The sequence below is a fragment of the Carassius gibelio genome, chromosome B12 (genome assembly GCF_023724105.1).
Source record: "Carassius gibelio isolate Cgi1373 ecotype wild population from Czech Republic chromosome B12, carGib1.2-hapl.c, whole genome shotgun sequence".
In the NCBI taxonomy this organism is placed as follows: Eukaryota; Metazoa; Chordata; class Actinopteri; order Cypriniformes; family Cyprinidae; genus Carassius; species Carassius gibelio.
The window spans coordinates 830,620-851,893 of record NC_068407.1 but is presented as its reverse complement, the minus strand read 5'-3'; the positions used below and the strand labels follow the sequence as shown (position 1 = coordinate 851,893).

The following is a 21,274-nucleotide window of genomic DNA, read 5'->3' as shown; positions in this document are numbered from 1 at the left end:
ATGGGTTTGGCTTGAGTTCTCTTGTGTGAACAGCAGTGGAAAAACTGGTCACTTTAACGTCAGGTGCGTCCTGCACTTCCAGATAAGGGAGGGAAACTCCTTTTCTAGGAATTTCCCAGGCTTGCCTTGAGCTTTACAAAAACATCACACAAACCATAACAAACCACAGATTTCATCTTAGAACTCTTTTAATTCTTACAATATGAAACAATATCTCTGTTAATATGTAATGTAAATATGAAACAAGTTGTTTAGGGAAAGCAAAAAACACACTCACGTATCACACACACACAGACAAAACGAGTGTCACGTTTCACAAACTGTTTTAATTAAACAGATGTAATAGATTGGCATGAACACCAGAGGGCAGAATCTGCATCCGATCACATTGAGTCAGATTTAATCAAATTAAGTCACAAAATGTGTTCCATAAGTCTGACACAAACAATAAAACACCATGGGATTCAAAAGGTCACTTAAATAGGAAAATAAACATGCAGAATAGCAGTTCTCAGGAATTTAGAAAAATTAAAGTTAAATTTAAAGTTTAGTCAATTTGTGACTGATATATAATTAAATAATGTAATGCAACGCAATGTATTATGATTATTACGAGCATATATTAACCATGGTAGCCTATAGTTTTTGTATCTGGATATAAAACTTTATTGTAATAAGTTTTAACTGAGTACAAAAACTGGTTTGGGTGTCTGATTTATATTTTATAAAAAAGAGAGACACTTGTTCATTTTAAATATAAATTTACCTTGTATTAAAATAATTTATTATAAATATGTTATTTACTCTAATAAGTCTTGCGTTACACGCTTTATACACAAACAATAACGTAGAAAAGTTGAATTGTTACAACAACAAAAAAAATTCAGTAAATCACGAATGGAGGGGTTTTGAATGATATCCGTGACGTAAATAAAAAGTCTCAGCTCATGAATATTAAGTATAGAATCCTCGAAACGGGGAAGTGCGTGTTTTTGAATGTTAATTACATTATGGTGACGTTTCATGGTAACCTTCCAATGGCGACGCCGCAGCTCATGAATATACATGAGCCAACCATCGAGCACAGCAGGACTTTCTCTAACTTTCCTCCTCAGAGATCTGCACGAGCTGTACTGTCTGCTCATTGAGCAACAACGTTTTAAACAGAGCCAGAGCCTTGTGGCACACATCGACAAACACCATCTTTTTATTCTGAGCTGGACTGATCCATAAGGAAGATGAGTCTGGAACTCTTCAACTGGGTTCATCTGTCGCTGCAGGAGTCTGAGAGAAACGCTGAGCCTGATGGGAACTACAGCATCAAGCCAAAGGAGGATCTGGACACACACTTCAGCTCCAGCATCATCAGCAGCTTCACTCACGAGCGCACGGAGGTGATGACGTCACCACAGCCTCACTGACGCTACTTATCTATCTAGAACTAATCTAGAAATAACATGTAAACTACTCAGTGATTTGTAAAAGTCATTTTTTATTTATTTATTGATAACTATGCATATATTGTAAAAACATGGGTTAGGCCTACATACTGTAACTATAATCTGTGTGTGGGTGTGTCTTATACATATTACAGTTTTTCTCAGTCACTTTGGTGCATTTCTCTAATCATCCATAATATTTGCAAAGAAGTATGTGCATTTCTCCAAACAATTCATACAAACAGCACCACTCAATGGATTACCTGCAAAAGCTTTAGTTCATCTCTCAAAAGTAATTATTTATGTCAATGAATACATCAGAATGTAAAGTCCTCACATTCACAGTGTAAATGCTTAGTCTTGTTGTCAGTATAACTCTGTTAGCATTATTAGATTGCAACCATTTGGATGGCAGGTACTGTATTGAAACACACTTCTTCTGTACACATTTACACACTGTATGTGGAGTATTGATTGAAAGAGACTGGAGGAGATTCACAGCACACTGTCATTGTGATACAGAAAAGACAAATAAATATGGGTACAAAGATGAAAATACAAACTTAGGCAAACACAGGAAACTCACCGCAATGAAAGCCATGATTATTTCATCTGATATGTGCTTATGTCCTCTGTTTTGTCTTTGCACCCTTCCACCAAGCATCCTTACTCCTCTTCTTCCTCTCAGCTGATCATTTCCTGGATGTTCTTCCTTTGTCAGACTCTCTTGTGTTGTCCTCTGTCTATATGCTTTCCTTTTGAAGTTTCATGAGATGCATCTATTTCAGAGAACTGGTTTACTATTGGTTGATCTACATTCTCTTCATTAGTGAGAGTCAAGATTCACCTCCACGATTCATGGAAAATTTACAAACGGTCTGATAGAAATGTGTAGATAATATGCTTGACAGTTTATGACAACGAGATCAACCATTTGGTATTTAATGACTTATACAGTGAACTAAAGACTAGATGTTTTGAGGGTAAGACTATTGCACAGAGAACTATGAAATACATTTTTAGCAACATGACATTAGCAACTGATAATGTTGGAAACCGCTGATAAATGTACATAATCATTTGCATGAAGGTACCAAAGCAACCGCAACTGATGTGCACAAGTGACTCAATGATGTGGAGGTTGAACAAGAGGTTGATTTCATTTCTGAGATATGGGATATGATGAATGCAAATGCTGTTGCATATAATGCAAGTATACTTTTAAATGTTTGTCATTGCATACCGCATGCTATTAATGTTGTTATTAGCATACAGTATATATTGCTCAATATATAAGCAGTTGGCTAATATTTCATTCTGAACAGCGTGGACAATCTCATGAGAATGAGGAAAAGGGTTCAGAGAATCATGTGGCAAAGAACATTCTCTCTCACACAGATCATCTGCAGAAAGAAAATCAGACCACACAAAACAATTATAAACTATTAAAAACAGAAGTGTGCACAAACGGAATCACTGGGAGTTTAAAGGAAGATTTTTGTGACAGATTTTTATTATCAACAAACAACTGTCTGATACTGAGAGTGATATTTATAAAGTTTTATGCTCTTATTTTTATACATAACATACAGTGACTTTACAGCATTCTGACACGTACTTCAGAAAATGTACACAGTAAGGGCATGTTTCATGAAATAAAATAAACAGTTACTCAAATAACATAAAATATAAAAAAACTAACTTATTTCTCATTGTTGTTTAGTTTAACTTGAAGTATTAAAATAACCAAAATTGATACAATATTAAGATTAAAGTGAAAAAAGAAAATATAAAAAGAAAATATTTCAAAATTATAACATAAAAGAGTTGTATTTGTTATTCAGTTCATGCAAACCCATTATATTTCATGTAGAATTGATATATGACAATGCTTACTATATTCTTTAAAATTGTTAAAATCTAATTCAGAATATTAACAAAAACTATAATATTAAATAAATAACACTGATTCAAGGTATGCTTTGTATCAGTTCATGCATACCCTGGAAATCAAACCCATGACTTTGTAACCAAATATTATATTTCATATAGATTTTAAATATGGTAATGCTTTTATAATACATAGAATTTTTCATAAAGGTTTAATGCATTTCGTTTTCTTTTCAGACTCTGTGTAGCCACTTATATACAGGCTCGTCTCCCTACAGCTCGTTAAATAACATCGTCAAGGGCCTGAGTTTACTGACGGACAGCTTTTCTGACCTCTCGCTGACCTCTGACCCCAGAAAGCCCTGCAAGAAACCTCCGCCCAACTATCTGTGCCACCTGTGCTTCAATAAAGGCCACTACATCAAAGACTGTCCGCAGGTAAACGTGTGTGTGTGTGTGTGTCACTATAACAGAATCGTCTCTTTTTTTGTTTTACCAGACGGTCTGTTTTCATCTCTGATTGGGATAGTTTGAGGTTTAAATCAGCAGTTGTAGTTGTAACTGTGTAACTTTTTATTTACTCATCAATTTTACTTTTCAAGAGTTGGTTTTGGACCCTGAATATAAAACTGGCACAAATCTGCTCCTGGTTAAAGTAATGAGTTACTAAACTCTACTGACCTGTCCCAGTGTGTTATATTTTAGCGGTAATCCTATAAACCATCTTCTTTCCTCAAAGTGATCAAATATACCTGAAGACGTTTAAAGAGCTGAAGACATCTGTTGTTTCTGCAGGTAATCGTGAAACTGATCCTCAAAATTCAATTAGAAACGTTCTTCACACAAGTACATGAACATCTAGCTACACAAGCTCAGTTATAAAACTAAATCATAATACTTTCTTACTTTCAAAAGTAAAGCAGCAGTTAGTGAGCAAGCTAGAAATGTAAAGAAATAGTATCTAACGTTAAACTTGAGGCAAGAATGCATGTTAAGGGTGTTGAATGGGAAATGCATCTGTGTCCGTTTACGTGTGTGAGGTATGTTTCTGGCAGATTGAAGCATGAAGTTGAACTGATCTCATAAAAGCATCTGAACAGCCGTTAAACTTCTGGGTGTAACCAAATCTAGAGACCAGAATATGAGACTTTTAAGTGGGTTCTGTTGACTGGAGCTAGTAAGCAACCACCTAGCAACATACTAGCAAACTGAACATTTTCTGAAAATGTGCTCATCCTCAGGTCTATCCAAGTTTAGGATGAGTTTGTTTCTTCGTCAGGTTTGTAGAAATGTAGCATTGCATCAGTGTCTCATCAATGGATGCTCTGCAGTGAATGGGTGCCGTCAGAATGAGAGTCTGATAAAAACATCCCAATAATCCACAGCACTCCAGTCCATCAGTGAACATCTGGAGAAGCATCTGCAATGCAACTGTATAAACAGCAATGTTTAAGAGCATATAAATATAATGTGTATTAAATCTGACTCCAAATATAATGCATGCACTCACACTTCGGCGTTCTTGTAAGTTTGGTTCACTTCCATCAGGGAGGTGCGTAGATTTAATTTATTGCATGTAGAGAAAGTGTTGGTTGTGAAAAAACAGGATTTTGGAGATATTAAAGGTTTAAAAACTGTAATTGAAGAACACAGCAAAGTTTAAAAGTTTGTAGTTGGAACGTTTTATTTTTATTTTTTATGTTTACAAAAGAAGACTCACAGAGGATGCATTTACTTAATCAAAAATACAATAAAAACAGTAATATTGTGAAAAAGTATTCTAATGTAAAACATCTGTTTTCTGTGTGAATCTGTGTTAAAGTGTAATTTATTTCTGTGATGCTCCGCTGTATTTTCAGCATCATTCCTCCAGTCTTCAGTGTCACATGATCTTCAGAAATCATGAAAATATGATGATTTACTGCTCAAGAAACATTTCTGATTATTATCAATGTTGAACACAGTTCTGCTGCACAATATGTTTCTAGAAACTCTGATGCATTTAATTCTTAAGAATTATTTGAGTAAAAGACAGCTCAAAATAACAGCATTTATTTGAAATAAAAATATTTTATAACATTATAAATGTCTTGATGAACCCTTACGAAATGAAAATATATTTACCAATATATTTTTTTAAATATATTGTGATAAATTGTAATATATTATTTTCCCTTTTTATTTTCTAATATATTATATATTTGAATACATTGAATAATTGAATTTATTATATAATATATTGCAAAATATACAAATGATTGCCGCTTTCAATATATTGCAATATATTGGAAAAAAAAATATTAAATTCCATATATAAGAATATACTGTATGCTTAATATATTACATGATATTTTACAATATACTGCACTATATTTTTGTTTTATAAGGGAATAAAAGTATAAAAATCCTTCTTTACTAAGTGCACTTTCTCTGAATTACAGGTCGTTGTGAGTGTAGCTCAGTAAAGTTCAACTCTCTCGTGTCAAACAGCATGTTCATGTTCCTCTGTGTCTTTAACGAGAGGCGTGGACTGGATTTGATGGGGTCTGAAAAGGGCTGTTGGGAAATCTTAAACTCACACTTAAACATATGGCTCTGAATTACAGGCACTGTGTCCGATTTTCATCAGGAGCCACTCCCAGAGTGCACTGCAACACATTTAAGATGCATTATGGGACATTTTAAGCTCATGCAGTGTGTGCCACACCTACAGTACTGTACTTATAAAAACATAGTATCAGTTCAAAAGTTGCTTAAGAGAATAAATCTTGCTCATGCAAAACATAAGTATTTGCCATATGGTTGTGCGGGGTGGTTTTTAAACATTTGCAATCTGTGAGGGTTGTTTGATTAATGTACTTTGTTGTTGATGTCACAGACAGTGCATCCAATTAAAATCAAAGGGAATTAGATGTTAAATCATCTGTCACTTGGTAGAAGATCGTCAAATTAGACAGATGCACGCACAGGTCATGTGATATGAACCTTTACGACTGGAACGGTGGAAATTACAATTAAAACCATAAAATGCATTTTTGTTGACTGAAACTTAAACCTATATATTTTATTTTTACCTCATAAAAAAAAAGAATGGAATAAGTAATAAAATAATATAAAGAAGTGAATATAAAAATACAACTAAATATAAAAACAAGTAATACAATAAATAATGCAAATAAAATTTATTTAAGAAAACTATATGGACATTTATAAAATGTAAAAAAAAATTCAGCCAATGAAAACAGGCTTCGGCTGAAGGGTGTGTGTGTGTGTGTGTGTGTGTGTGTGTGTGTGTGTGTGTGTTTGACTCACATTTCCTGCTGCAGCTGGACTCGATGATGATGATGATGATGATGACGATGACGTCTCCTCTAAAGTATTCATCATATAGAGCGGGGTTACAGGGGCCCCTCAGCGGCCCCGAGGGACACAGAGAATAAACTCTGAGAGCCCATGATCTGTGCTGTAAAAAAGCTATTTGATTTTTAGCTTCTCTTAGCTGCTGCCTCACAAAAAGTCTTTAGTAAAACTACTTTGTTTGCAACTTTTTTTCTTGCAATCTCAAGTTTTTTTTCCAGAATTCTGAGATCATATCTTGCCATTCTGACTTTTTTGTTTCTACCATGGTAAAAAAAATTAACCGTGTGTGATTGCAGGTTTATATTTGTCATATATAAGTCATTTTGAGAAAAAATAAAAGTTGCAATTACTACTTTTTACTCAGTGGTGAAAATAAATTTGCACAGATAGTAAAACATTTTATATAAACTTTAAAAAACTTTTTTGTTGTTGTTGTGTATGTGTTATGGGTTTATGTGTTTGAGTTAGGTTGAGTATAAAATTACAAATCTGGGTATTACTTTAAATAAAAGAATTATTAACTGAAAAAAAAATTATATATATATATATATATATATATATATCTGTATGTATGTATGTATGTATACAGTTATTTTATTTTATTTCATCTAGCAAAGAATGCATTTCAAAAATTAAATATCAAAATAAACCTAAAATGTAAAAATAAGCTAGACAATAAAAACAAAGTATTAAAAATGACACTAAAACTTAAAACTAAAGTTAAACTGAAAAATTTAAGTATGACAAAAATTATATCCAAAATAAATAATAAATTGCACTGCATTGCTGTCATATATAGTTAATTCCACAATCACCCGTTCACAATTGGTTGTTTAAGAAAAGGTGTTTCTGAAAAGTTGTTGTGAAGCAGATGTGAAGGATCAGATGTGTCTGATTAAAGCAGAGCAATGCCAGTAATCATAATCATAATCATACCCACACAGGCCCGAACCCGTCCAACACCGAGGGGCAAATCAGAGCTCTGGACAACACCGGGTCTGGAACAATTAAAATCATGAATGATTTCTGAATTCTCAGTGATCCTGAGCCAACCGCAGACACACTCATCCTGAACAAACACCCCTAATAACCGCAGAAAAGACAGCTAACATTCGGTTAAGAAGCTTCATCCAAATACATCTGTGAAGTAAATCTGAAACAGACCTGAAAGAGAAAAATGATTGGAGAAGAAGAGAATTTGCACTGATATCCACTGCAGTTCCACTCATTCTTAACTACAGTATAGGAGAGGAAGAATTGTATAAATTGTTAAATCATCTAAACCAACAACATGTATGTTAGACCCTATACCATCTAAGCTCCTAAAAGAGGTGCTTCCAGAAGTCATAGATCCTCTTCTGGCTATTATTAATTCCTCATTGTCATTAGGATATGTCCCCAAAACCTTCAAACTGGCTGTTATTAAGCCTCTCATAAAAAAAACACAGCTTGAACCCAAAGAACTAGTTAATTATAGACCAATCTCGAATCTCCCTTTTCTGTCCAAGATACTAGAAAAGGTGGTATCCTCACAAATTATATTCCTTCTTAGAGAAAAATGGTATCAGTGAGGATTTCCAGTCAGGATTTAGACCATATCATAGTACTGAGACTGCTCTCCTTAGAGTTACAAATGATCTGCACTTATCATCTGATCGTGGGTGTATCTCTCTATTAGTTTTATTGGATCTTAGTGCTGCGTTCGACACTATTGACCACTTTTTTTGCATAGACTTGAACACTTTGTTGGCCTTAACGGAAGTGCATTAGCATGGTTTAAATCGTACTTATATGACCGCCATCAATTCGTAGCAGTGATTGAAGAGGTATCATATCGATCACAAGTGCAGTATGGAGTACCTCAAGGCTCAGTACTAGGGCCGTTACTTTTTCGTTACTTTATGGAAACTGTTTTGATTTGCATTTTTTATATATATATATATATATATATATATATATATATATATATATATATATATATATATATATGATGGTTATGAGAACAGAACAGGAATAACCTGATCAGACATCTGCATATGAAATGCATTAATATCTATGAAATATCTCTGATTTTGATGCTGTATAAGCCATATGGTTTAAAAATGATTCTTACAATAGGATGCAATTTTCTGCGTTTCGCATATTGTGTGATTTTATGTCACATCACTCGAGTGCCTGTTCATTAAAAACATATTTGTGTATTTGGGTAAATATAGGAAAAATAATAGTGACCGCAATAGAGATCAGAACATTAACAGTAAAACAATTCTTTATAATATCTCATATTCATTGGCCTCAAAAGCTATCTGAAAAAATAACACTTTCTGGATTGAATTGATAAAACAATCAAATGTATAAAAAAAAAAAAAAACAGTTTTAGTGTTTTTAAATATCTCTCAACTGTGCATGTGTGTTTTGTTCACTTAACATTTACAATTTTTAAATGCAATTTGTATTTCTGCTTGTATGGCATATGACCGCCATCAATTCGTAGCAGTGACTGAAGAGGTATCATATCGATCACAATTGCAGTCTGGAGTACCTCAAGGCTCAGTACTAGGACCATTACTTCTTCAGTTGCGCTGCACTATATTTTTGTGGAAACTGTGATGAATTTTATTTTTCAGGATTCACAGATTAATGGAAAGATCAAAAGAACATTCTTTTGCATCATAAGAAATGTTATTACTGTCCCTTTTAATCAATTTAATGCATCTTAACCGAGTTAAAGTATTATAAAAAAAAACAATAAATCTTGTCTTTTGAATATTAGTATGATTTTTTTGCATCTAACAGTGGTTTTCTGGGCAGGCTCGTCCTAAAGGAGAGGGTCTGACGCCGTATCAGGGAAAGAAGAGGTGTTTTGGTGAGTACAAGTGTCCCAAATGCAAGAGGAAGTGGATGAGTGGAAACTCTTGGGCGAATATGGGTCAGGAGTGCATCAAGTGCCACATCAATGTCTATCCTCACAAACAGGTGAAGAAATACTGGAGGAAAACACTCAATATCTCAACATCCTTACGCACACTCCCATTTTAGTCTCACTGATATACTGTTATTGTTTGTGTTAGTGTTTCAAATGAGATTTAATTTTTTGTTTTTTTACTTTAATGTTTTACTAATACTGTTTAGTGTAATTTATTTAGTTTGAAGTTTATTTTTACTTAATTATACCAACCCTGGCTTGAAAAGAAGAAGATACTTTAGATTGAACAATTAAATAAAAACCTGCAAATGATTGAAAGTGTAAATCTAACCAAAAATTTCTGCTTGTGCAACTGAATGTTTCTTGCTTTAAGGATGTTTTACTGGGAAACAAGACAACGTCGCTGATTTCTGAGCTTTGTTTTTGTCTCGTCCGTATAAACCCAAGCACATCTGCTGGTGACTCAGGAACCCTGAGGGCTTCTGGGTGAATGTTTGGATGGTTTCTGTTCGCTTTCTTGAAACATCTTTACAAAACGAGCTGCAGAAGAACATCTAAACTGACTGGAAAGCATCTGTTAGTTATTAACTCCAGAGCCAGTTCTTCACTTGTAGATGTAACAGTGCTGTTTTGGCTCAAGATAAAGCTACTTATTAAGTTCTGAAGCTGGTAGAAAACACCTGATGAAGCTCTCTTCAATGCTTTGGACTTCTCTTTTTCCTTTAGTGTCCACCACATGTTCTTCTGTATTGTCATTTTTTCTTTTGCCCTGATAAACCCTTTCTTGTGATTGTCAGCGTCCTCTGGAGAAACCCGACGGTCTGGACGTATCGGACCAGAGCAAAGAACATCCTCAGCATCTGTGTGAGAAGTGTAAGGTGCTCGGATCCTACTGCCGTCGCATCCAGTGACCTCTGACCCCCGTCACGCCAGCTGATTCCTCACTGATTGAATATGAGTTTGCAGGTTGATAACCACAGAAAATGACTTTTTGAATAATGCATTTGAGGTTGTTAATGTTAACGGCGCACCACAGACAAACAAATATTATCTCAATTATTTTGAAATTGTTCTCCGTGGTAATTATCATTAAGTCACAACTCACTGCTGATGTCTTATGAAAGCTTTAAATATAGAAATTAAATTTAAGTTGATCCTATCCTATTTGATATCAGGCAATAATTTATTGGCAGGACTTCTTTCCTGTTCTTCAGAACCCGTAAATACTGGATATTTAATGATATTCAAAGATCTGATGTTAATCACTGAGTTAGAGATCGACACAGAATTCACTAATTGTCAGAGTTCCCTCCAAAACGATGTCACTTTCTGTAGAGTGATGTCATGAAGGAAGTGGAATTTTTTGTGAAGCTGAAGTGATTTTGGAAAAGACTTACAGGATGGAAAATAAAGTGATGATTACTTAAAATAATGTTGTTATTAAAACATTTTGATAAGAAAAAAATGAAGATTTATTTTTTTTTTGGATTTAATATACACCCCATATTATTATTAAATGTTATGATTTGCATTTTTTTCATATATGATTGTTATGAGAACAGAACAGGAATTTCTTTGAAAACTTTGATAGCTCGTTTTCTGCGTTTTGCATATTGTGTGATTTTATGTCACATCACTCGAGTGCCTGTTCATCACAAAGATATTTGTGTATTTGGGTAAATATAGGAACAATAATAGTGACAGCAACAGAGATCAGAACATTAACAGTATTATTACTGTAGCTTTACCTATTTGATGTGATGCTTGTTTATTCAGAATTAAACCTGTGCCTGTATTTTTGAAAAATGTTTTTTAATATCTCATACTCAGTGGCCTCAAAAGCAATCTGAAAAAATAACACTCGTCTGAATGGATAAAACAATCAAATGACAAAAAAAAAACTGTTTTAGTGTTTTTAAATATCTCTCAACTGTGCATGTGTGTTTTGTTCACTTAACATTTACATGCAAACCCAATTTGTAAGTTTGTAAATATGAAATATTTCTGCTCGTATGGCATATGACCGCCATCAATTGAAGAAGAGGTATCATATCGATCACAAGTGCAGTCTGGAGTACCTCAAGGCTCAGTACTAGGACCGTTACTTCTTCTCTTTGCATGTGTGTGTTTTGTTCACTTACTTTCAATTTTTAAATGCAAACCCTAAGTTTGTGACTCAGACTGTGAAATATTTCTGCTTGCTGAAGGCAATGTGTCATTAATAACCTCTGAAGCAGAAATATGCCTTATACGCTCTCATCAACCTGTAAATTCAAATAAAGCACTAAAACATCACCTCTTATTGCTCTCGGCTTTATTAATCAAAGTCAGGTGATGAACACTGGTGATAGCACACTGGCCATAATTCATGCATGAGAACCAAAGATCTGGTCAGACGTGACTAAGACGTGACGTGATGATGTGATAAGATTAATTTTTTTTTTTAGCACAAAAACATTTCATAGTGACCGCAGCTTTAAAATTGCATGACTTTTGAAAACTGAATATAATGCACATGTGCTTTTCTGCTGTTTTTTAGTCACTATGAATTGCTGGTATATGGGAAAGAACATCTTGAAGTGTACAACATTGACATTTCTGAACATCACACAGCTTTGCAGTAAATAAAGAGTATTCTTTAAACCCGAAAGTGTCTATGTTTCACATTGTGTAGCTCGAGGCTCTGAATGCATCAGCAGCAGGACAGTAGAAACGACGCAGACTCTACTCGAGTACGCCGCAGTCGCTGATGCTGATTCTCTTAGCAGTTCTTCCCGAGCGAGAGCCGAGTGCCTCCACCTTCCTCACCACATCCATCCCGTCTTTAACGCTGCCGAACACCACGTGTCGCCCGTCCAGCCTGGAAAACACGCACACACACACACTCGCTCGCTCATTCATATTCAAAGCATAGAAGCGGATTCATGAAGACGGTTTCCGTACCACTCTGTTTTGCCGGTGCATATGAAGAACTGTGATCCGTTGGTGTTGGGTCCGGCGTTAGCCATCGACAGGATACCTGAGACACACAAGAACACGTCAGGAGGAGCTCATCTGTGTTTTAACGGCTGATGCTGATTTTAATGCACATCTGTAAGGCGCTTTAGATAAAAGCATTTGCTAAATGACTAAATGTAACAGTAAATTTGCATACAAACACATATTATTACATATACAATATTGACGTCACAAAAAAGATAATAATAATAATTTTTTATTATAATTATAAAAATGAAAGCAATTATAATTATGAAAAAATGCTTTAAAACAGTAGTAAGTCAAAATAAGTGTAATTTTTGTAGTTTAAATAATATTAATGTATATTATTATTTTAAGATCAAAATTGTTGTTTGAAAATATATTAATATATACACACACACATTTAGTTTTAGTCATTTTGTTGTGCTTTTGTCATTTTTATATATATTTCCATTTAGCGTTGTTTTACAATTTAGTTTAAGTTTTAGTAATTTTGTTGTGCTTCTAATATTTTTAAATATATTCCTATTTTGCTTTATTTTTATTTCAGTTTTACTTTTAACATTAATGTAACTTGCTTTAATTTTTTTTTTTTTATACTTTTCTGTTTTTTTATCATTTTGATGTGCTTTTGTAATTTTTATTATATTTATTAAATTTAGCTTTATTTTAATTTCAGTTTCAGTTTTAATATGAATGTAACTTGCTTTAATTTTTTTTTTTTAAGTTTTAGTAATTTTGTTGTTAATTTTAAATATTCATCTGTAAGTTAAATTATTATACATTATAAATTATTTTATTCGATAGGGTTTCAGTTTTGGCAATTTTAGAACTTTTCAGTTAGTTGTCAAACCAACACACACACACACACACACACACACACACATATATATATATATGAGATTTATTTTAGCTTCATTTCAATAAATCAAAGCACTAACACTTGCTCTTATAGCGCCCTCTAGAGGCGTCCACATGTTCCTACAGAAAGCCTGAATGATCTTTGTACAGTGAACTAAACTCACTGACATTCACCAGGAACACATGAAGACATTCATAGACAACAGAACGAAGCTGACAGCATCTGATGAAGCAAGCAAACACATGTCAGAGTGTTTCACCTGGTCCTGTGTGTTTCAGTCTGAAGTTCTCATCTGGAAACCTTGGACCGTAGATGGACTTTCCTCCAGTCCCATTATGATTCGTAAAGTCTCCCCCCTGAGAGAAACACAAATACATGTTTGTTTCACTGAATCACAAATGCAAAACACATTAGAGGCTTAAAATCTGGAGTATGAAACAATTAGTCATTAGATGTGCAATTAGTCGTGCAGGATTAACAGGGTTTCTGCTGTAAAGACATCAAGGGAAAGAGCGTTTCATTCACATGATTGATCATTAAAGGGATTTTTTTAATGTGAACATAATGCAACTGGTTACATTTGCTCAGGATTCACCATTTCAAAGCACATTTGACATTCGTGCAATTCAAAAAATTACAAATATAAAGTCTATCAATTATGCCAAAATATGCATGTTGTAGATCTGTGGGGAAAATAAGCATTTAAGTGGTAGCACATGCTGTAAATGTTTGAAATGCCATATTTAATATCACATTAAGCATAACACCGAACATGCAGGTGAGTAGCTGTCTGGGTTTGACCTAAATGAGCATTATTCATCTGCGTTTCTGTGAAACAGCTTTAATGGAAAGCCAAGCCTCATGCAGGCGTGTGAGATCTTGATCTGATCTGGTCACCTGACACATGAACTGTGGGATCACTCGGTGGAAGATCGAGCCTTTGTATCCGAATCCGTGCTCACCGGTGCACAGAGCTCGGAAGTTCTCTAGAAAACACACAGAAGATCACATAAAACACCTGTGGCTGAGGAATACCTTCATTTTTATTAATAAAGCACATTCAGAACAACTCAAGGTTGACCCAGTGTCCTCTACAACACACACATACTCCTGCACAACACACACAAAACAATACAATGTACTGAATATTAACTGTTTTCAAGCACTTTACCTGCTGTTTTGGGCACAACATCCGCATTCAACTGGAGTTCAGGAAGAGAATTAAAGCTCATGAATGAGAATCACTTAAAAATATTGTAAAATAATCACACTTCGAAATAAATACGCATAGAAACTGCTGTAACATTAACTTGAACATCTAAATAATACATATATTTTAGAAACGTTGATTTACGCAATAAAGTATTATAAAGTAAAGTATTTTGGATCATTATTAACAGGTTATAAATATTCTACCATGACGAAGGCTGAGCTTATGAATATTAATAAGGTCAAGGTGCCGTTACTTTATAAACCTCGTGGAGCGTACAGTCACGCATTCTAATTAATATTCATAAAACCTCCTCGTATTCGTTGATTCGCCAACTGACATCCGTCCAGCGTTTTCAGCCAATCAGAAAGACTAACTCTCGTGAACGTCTCAGTGCGTCATTAATATTCATGAGCCGAGCCGAGCCGAGCCTTCCTCGTAGTAGAGTTCGTAACTTCTCTCGCACTCACTTCGAAGGTGACTCTACCGAGAGGTTCGTTATCCGCCGCGATGTCGAAGAACACCACCGGGTTGTTGTTGGCTTGAGCTCCGGTGGCGTACATGCGCGCCGCGGTGAACGCCAGCGAACACAGTTTAACCCTGTTACTGATGAATAACATGCTGACTGCGGTCTGCGACTCCGCGCTGTTACACACAGGAAGAGCTGAAGCGGAAGCGCACGCGCGCGTGTCAGTCACATGTTGATTCATAAACATAATAACTAATTAATGTCAATTAATATAAATAGATTATAAACATATATGATATATACTTTATATAAATACAAAAGTTTTTTAATAATTATTATATTAAATATATTATATTATAATATATTTAATTTAATTAAAATGTGTAAAATATAAAATGCAACTAAAATATGTAAAATAAAAGAAAAAAAGTCATAAATTGTAGCTATTTGTATTATTATAAAAAACATAAAAATCAAGAAATGTATATAAGTTTGACTACTAGATTCAAATAAACCCTCAGACGCATGAATTATTAAATAAAAAATACACATAAATAATGTTTATATAACCTAATATGACAACAAACTGTTAGAAGAAAGGGATCATTTGGGTTCTATATAGAACCATAGGGTTCTTTACTCAACTCCAAAGAACCTTTTATGCTAGAAAGGTTCTATAATGACAAGAAAGAACCCTTTTGGCACAAAGGGTTCATATCTTGAATTTTGTGATCCTTATGCATTCATAAATGCATTTGAATACACCGAATTATGCAGTGAAAGAACGCACTCAAAATGCACACGTGCACTAGTATGACTTCATCAAGTAACTTTACATTAGCCTAGATGCGTGCACTTTTTAGACACGATTTGTTTAGTTTTTGAATATACTTGATACTGTTAAAAGGCACATCATTAAAACAAAAAATATGAGTTCACATTTCACACCTAAACAAGCGTGGAAAACATAATTATAAATATACTAAATTAGTTAAAAATGCCTATCCATTTACAGCTATGATTTGCGAACCACAAACTGACTCAAATGATTCGCGATCCCGCTACGAACTCCCGAACTGACTCAAATGATTCGCGATCCCCAAATTGACTCAAATGATTCGCGATCCCGCTACGAACTCCCGAACTGACTCAAATGGTTCGCAGTCCCGCTACGAACTCCCGAACTAATTCAAATGATTCGCGATCCCCAAATTGACTCAAATGATTCGCGATCCCCAAATTGACTCAAATGATTCGCGATCCCGCTACGAACTCCCGAACTAATTCAAATGATTCGCGATCCCCAAATTGACTCAAATGATTCGCGATCCCCAAATTGACTCAAATGATTCGCGATCCCGCTACGAACTCCCGAACTGACTCAAATGATTCGCGAACCCGCTACAAACTCCCGAACTGACTCACATGATTCACGAACCCGCTACAAACTCCCGAACTGACTCAAATGATTCGCGAACTCGCTACGAACTCCCGAACTGACTCAAATGATTCGCCATCCCCAAATTGACTCAAATGATTCGCGATCCCACTACGAACTCCCGAACTGACTCAAATGATTCGCGAACCCGCTACGAACACCCGAACTGACTCAAATGATTTGCGATCCCAATACACATAATGCTATAAAAGTGTGCACATGGAGAGAAATAAACAGCAGATTTTCATGTTAACAACTTTTTTAACTTGAGCAAACGCTGCTAATACACATACATTTGTTAATAAAGTAAATAAAACGAAAACATGAATGTTTTAATGCTACTGAATAAAAATAAACGATCCACTCGAAAGTCTCTGCTCATCATGACAGGACCTGGATCAGTAAGCTGCGTCTCGGGCCGATGACGTCACTTCCATGGAGGCATGTTGTACACGCCCCCGTCCCTTGACTCCGCCCCCATGTCAAAACAGTGCCACACAGAAGGACGTGCAGAAAAGTGAAGCGCAAAGGAAAAATGGCATCGCAAACTCAAACTAGACTGACACGCAAAATAAAGGCAGCGTTGCAAATAAATTAATAGTTATGACCATGGAAAATATGTATTGTAAAATCATTGCTTTTGCGCTGTTTCATTTGTTTTGCAATTCTTAATTTTTGTTTGCAAAAAGCAAATGTATTTTCCTCAATACTTTAAATAAAATGTTTTAAATTTGTTTTTATTGTTTTTGTATATTTTAAACAAGGTAAATCTTTCTGATTTAATAAAATAAATAGTCACATACATGGATTTTTCTGCGCTAAGCCCTGGATCTCCACTCACCCTAGAACCACCCCTGCTACAGTAACCTGATTTTAAAAATAAAAGTACAATGTTAAATATTAAAATATAATAAAATTTAATATACAAACATAAATAATAATTGAATGCATGTGATTATTAGTATTATTAAGTAACATATATAAAACAAAAGTACAATAAAAATGTTAATATTTAAAAATTATAAAATTTAATAAAAAATATATAAAATAAAAATACTTCATTCAATGAAGCTATTTATTTAAATAGGATAAAATATAGATATTTTATAAGTATATGATTTATACTAAAACCAAATAAACCCTCAGGTGCATGAATTATTAAATAAAAATCACATTAATTATATGTTTATATAACCCAATATTATTACCATTAGTAACATGATTTAAAAAATAAAAGTTAAATGATAAAAACGATTTTTATTTTATACAAATAAAATAATAAAAAATAATAAATATATATAGATTTTTTTTAAATTATACTTGAGTTGTAGGCACTATCATCAGCCATGTTTACATTGTCATTAATGCACAATGACACATAGAGACATAGTTATAAGATTAATCTCTTTTTTTAAATCATTCAGGGCACAAATGCAATTTGAACTGAACGTTAGTAAATGATTATCCACCAGGAGCAGTTTGTAAACTCATGGAATCAATAATTCAGCTTAATAACAATAAATATCAGTCAAAGTGCATGGAGTTTATTGAGGTTTGGTCTGCTGAGGATCAATTAATTAAAACATATACATAGGACCAAAGAATCACAATGAAATGCTTTATTTCTGCTTCACAGCGTGTGAAAAAGACAGCCATAATCTCACAAGTCCCAATAAACATTTATCTTCATGGCGACAAACAGAAAAATGATTGAGATGTGATAATGCAGCTTCAATCACTTCACAGATAAAAGTAATTTAGAATCAGATATTAAAATCATTCATCTCTTTCATAAAAAAGGGAAGACTTGTGTCACGTATTAAAAAATTATTTGCATGTGTTAAATTTTTTGCCACGTGATGTGATCATCCGATCAAGCGCTAAAAGGATAAGAACAATAAAAAATAATTTACCAAAAACAAAACAGAGCTGAAAATAATATTAAAATATTAAAAATGGCCATTAGCTTTTACATACAGCTGCCCTTTCTACAAATAAACAAGCATGTATAGATATTTACTTGTACATATTAACAGTATTTCTCATATTAACATGAAAGTCTGTATATCAATGAAATATCCTTAACGGAGCCTCCAACAGCTTTATATATTATTGGTCTTTCTTGAATGGAAGTGTGTTTTTTTAGCATTTTATGTATCGCTCCGTCTGGATGTGAAACACATGATGAGTAACACAGGCTGCGTTCACAATTACATACCATTTATATATATGTGTGTGTGTGTGTGTGTGTGTGTGTGTGAAAGGTGTAATTTCCACTAACTACTGTCATAATTATGAGGTGCAAACTGGTCGAAATGACTTTAAAAGTAAGGACATTGTAAGAAATTATCGGATTAAAAAAGTCAACAATTTTGACGTATTCTCATTATTGACAGTAATTATCTATATCATAATTATGACAGTAGTGAGTGGAAATTACATATTTTAACTTACTTATCTCATAATTATAACTTTGTCATGATTTCAATTTAGTATGCCATAATTTTGACTTTTTATCTCATATTTTTGGCTAAATTCATTGTCATTATTAATTATGACTTAGATTTATTTTCAATTGACGACGTCATAATTTCAACTTTTTATCTCATAATTATGACTTATGAGATAAGAAGTCATAGATTAATTATGAGACAGACTGTCACAATTATGACTAAATCAGAATTATGAGATAATTTAGACTTTTTAAGACTCAGATCATAATTTTTACTTTTCATCTCATAATTGACATATTCCATAGTTTTAACCAGTTTTGACGTTTTATATCATAATTTTGACTAATGCCATAATTTCAATGTAGTATGTCATAATTACGACGTTTTATCTTATAATTATGACTTTAGTCAGAATTATGAGATAATTTTAAACTTTATATGACTCGGGTCATAATTTGTACTTTTTATCTCATAACTCAATTGTGTCATAGTTTTAACTTAGTATGTCATAATTTTGACTGTTTATCTCATAATTAGGACTTATTCCTAATTACAATTTACAGTGTCATAATTTAATCATTTTTTTCTCAATAATTTTGACTTTATTCATAAATCTTTTACTTTTTATCTCATAATTGACATTTAATAGTTTTTATCTAATAATTTCAAGCTTTTGTCAACTTCAACGTAGTCTCATTATTTTAATAATTATCTCATAATTATGAATGTAGTGAGTGGAAATTACATATTTCAATTTACTGTCATAATTTTGACTTATCTCAGTTATGTCTTACAATATGTCAGAAAATAGTGTCAGGTTCAACTTATCTCATAATTATAACTTTGTCATGATTTCAATTTAGTTTGCCATAATTTTGACTTTTTATCTCATAATTTTGATTTATGCCATAATTTAAATTTAGTATATCATAATTACGACTTTTTACGATCTTATAATTATGACTTAGATCTATTATTAATTTACAAGTCATCATTTTAACCTTTTATCTCATAATTATGATTTATGAGATAAGAAGACAAATTAATTATAAACCAGAATTATGAGATAATTTACACTTTTTATCTCATAATTTTGACTAATGCCATCATTTTAGTTTGATGTCATAATTACGACTTTATATCTTAGAATTATCTTGGAATTAAGAGATAATTGTAACTTTATATGACTAGGGTCATAATGTTTTACCTTTTATCTCATAATTGACATGTCGCAGTTTTATCTAGAAGTATGTAATAATTTTGATATTTCATCTCATAATTCTGATTTACAAAATAATGATTATTTTCCTATATATGGCAGAACTGGGCTTTCTTGGTGAGCAGAAGAGAGACTTCTTTCAAAACATTAAGCTACCTTACAAACCCCAAACTTTTGAACGCTACTGTAAATATATTTCAATGCAAATATATGAAATAGTATGCAGTATAGCATTGCATTCTGAACGCAGCCCATGTTTTCACACATGGACAGAAGAAACATGGGTGACCTATCAAAACAAATGTATTCACAAATATTTACACGAGTTCTCAAAAATAACACAACTGCATTATGAACAGAAGTGAACTAGATAGATAATTGCACGGTGGGAGCATGATTTCTATTTTTTCCCTTTACGTTTCCCAAAGACGTGATTTGTTTTGAATAAGAGCTGTGCTTCGATTGAACGTTTGAGAATTGCCTCTGAAACGCTTCTGAACATTAAAACGATGAACAAAAACAGCTTATTAGACGTGGAGGAGTAACATGAGCACAGTATAACAGCGGACGGATGATTTCTTTCTATTATCAAAATCAAAGCGAGTAGAAAAACGCTAGCACACATATTGACTAGATTCACGTGGTAAAAAAGACGCAGTCAGTTCATTGCAGATTTCTCGCATTCATTTGCTGACATTAAACGACAATCAAAATCCTTTCAGTCGTTCTGAGATAAAAATAAGGTACTGGATGCAGTGATAAGGTTACTGTCGGCATCTGTCCGTCTGTCAAGGCTGGCTTTGAAATCTGTAGTCTGTACAGGAAGAGGAAGTGACGGTAAGTGCATTTGTGTCTCTCAAGTATGAAGGAGCAGCTAGTCGCGGGTCTGATGTCTCAGTTATTCTCAAAGAGAGACAGCAGGTCATCATTGCTGCTGCTGGGAAGCTCTGCAGGATCCAGGAATGACAGAAGATCGTCTGGATTCGTCAGATCTGGAAGCAGCTGAAAGAGGAGAACAAGCAAAACAAT

The 21,274-nt window shown here is 33.6% G+C and overlaps 3 protein-coding genes across 3 annotated transcripts in view; 1 reads left to right on the top strand and 2 right to left on the bottom strand.

Annotated features, from left to right (window-relative positions):
* Nucleotides 1–1,024: 1,024 nt before the first annotated feature.
* LOC127969007 (zinc finger CCHC domain-containing protein 24-like) lies at nucleotides 1,025–11,849 on the top strand. Its single transcript, XM_052570558.1, has 4 exons — nucleotides 1,025–1,394; nucleotides 3,567–3,767; nucleotides 9,501–9,665; nucleotides 10,413–11,849. The coding sequence occupies exons 1-4, from the start codon at nucleotides 1,239–1,241 to the stop codon at nucleotides 10,524–10,526; spliced, it is 636 nt and encodes a 211-aa protein (XP_052426518.1). The 5' UTR covers nucleotides 1,025–1,238; the 3' UTR covers nucleotides 10,527–11,849.
* Nucleotides 11,850–11,912: 63 nt separating this feature from the next.
* On the bottom strand, nucleotides 11,913–15,350 carry LOC127969008 (peptidyl-prolyl cis-trans isomerase A). The gene is made up of 6 exons (XM_052570559.1): nucleotides 15,137–15,350; nucleotides 14,628–14,658; nucleotides 14,354–14,442; nucleotides 13,716–13,812; nucleotides 12,559–12,634; nucleotides 11,913–12,475 (listed from the first exon to the last, which is right to left on the bottom strand). The coding sequence occupies exons 1-6, from the start codon at nucleotides 15,284–15,286 to the stop codon at nucleotides 12,340–12,342; spliced, it is 579 nt and encodes a 192-aa protein (XP_052426519.1). The 5' UTR covers nucleotides 15,287–15,350; the 3' UTR covers nucleotides 11,913–12,339.
* Nucleotides 15,351–18,177: 2,827 nt separating this feature from the next.
* LOC127969270 (zinc finger MIZ domain-containing protein 1) overlaps nucleotides 18,178–21,274 on the bottom strand; it is a 30,652-nt gene continuing 27,555 nt past the window's right edge. The window contains exon 22 of the mRNA XM_052571119.1: nucleotides 18,178–21,247. Within this exon, the coding sequence (XP_052427079.1) occupies nucleotides 21,140–21,247 (108 nt within the window). The 3' untranslated portion in view covers nucleotides 18,178–21,139. The remainder of the gene's footprint in view (nucleotides 21,248–21,274) is intronic.

Coding starts and splice junctions, on each gene's coding strand:
- LOC127969007 (XM_052570558.1), top strand. CDS start 1,239: ATGAGTCTGGAACTCTTCAACTGGGTTCATCTGTCGCTGCAGGAGTCT. Junction 1,395..3,566: donor TCACTCACGAGCGCACGGAG/GTGATGACGTCA, acceptor TTTTCTTTTCAG/ACTCTGTGTAGCCACTTATA. Junction 3,768..9,500: donor ACATCAAAGACTGTCCGCAG/GTAAACGTGTGT, acceptor TTTTCTGGGCAG/GCTCGTCCTAAAGGAGAGGG.
- LOC127969008 (XM_052570559.1), bottom strand. CDS start 15,286: ATGTTATTCATCAGTAACAGGGTTAAACTGTGTTCGCTGGCGTTCACC. Junction 14,659..15,136: donor TCGGTAGAGTCACCTTCGAA/GTGAGTGCGAGA, acceptor CCTGAACTCCAG/TTGAATGCGGATGTTGTGCC. Junction 14,443..14,627: donor TGTTGTGCCCAAAACAGCAG/GTAAAGTGCTTG, acceptor TGTGTTTTCTAG/AGAACTTCCGAGCTCTGTGC.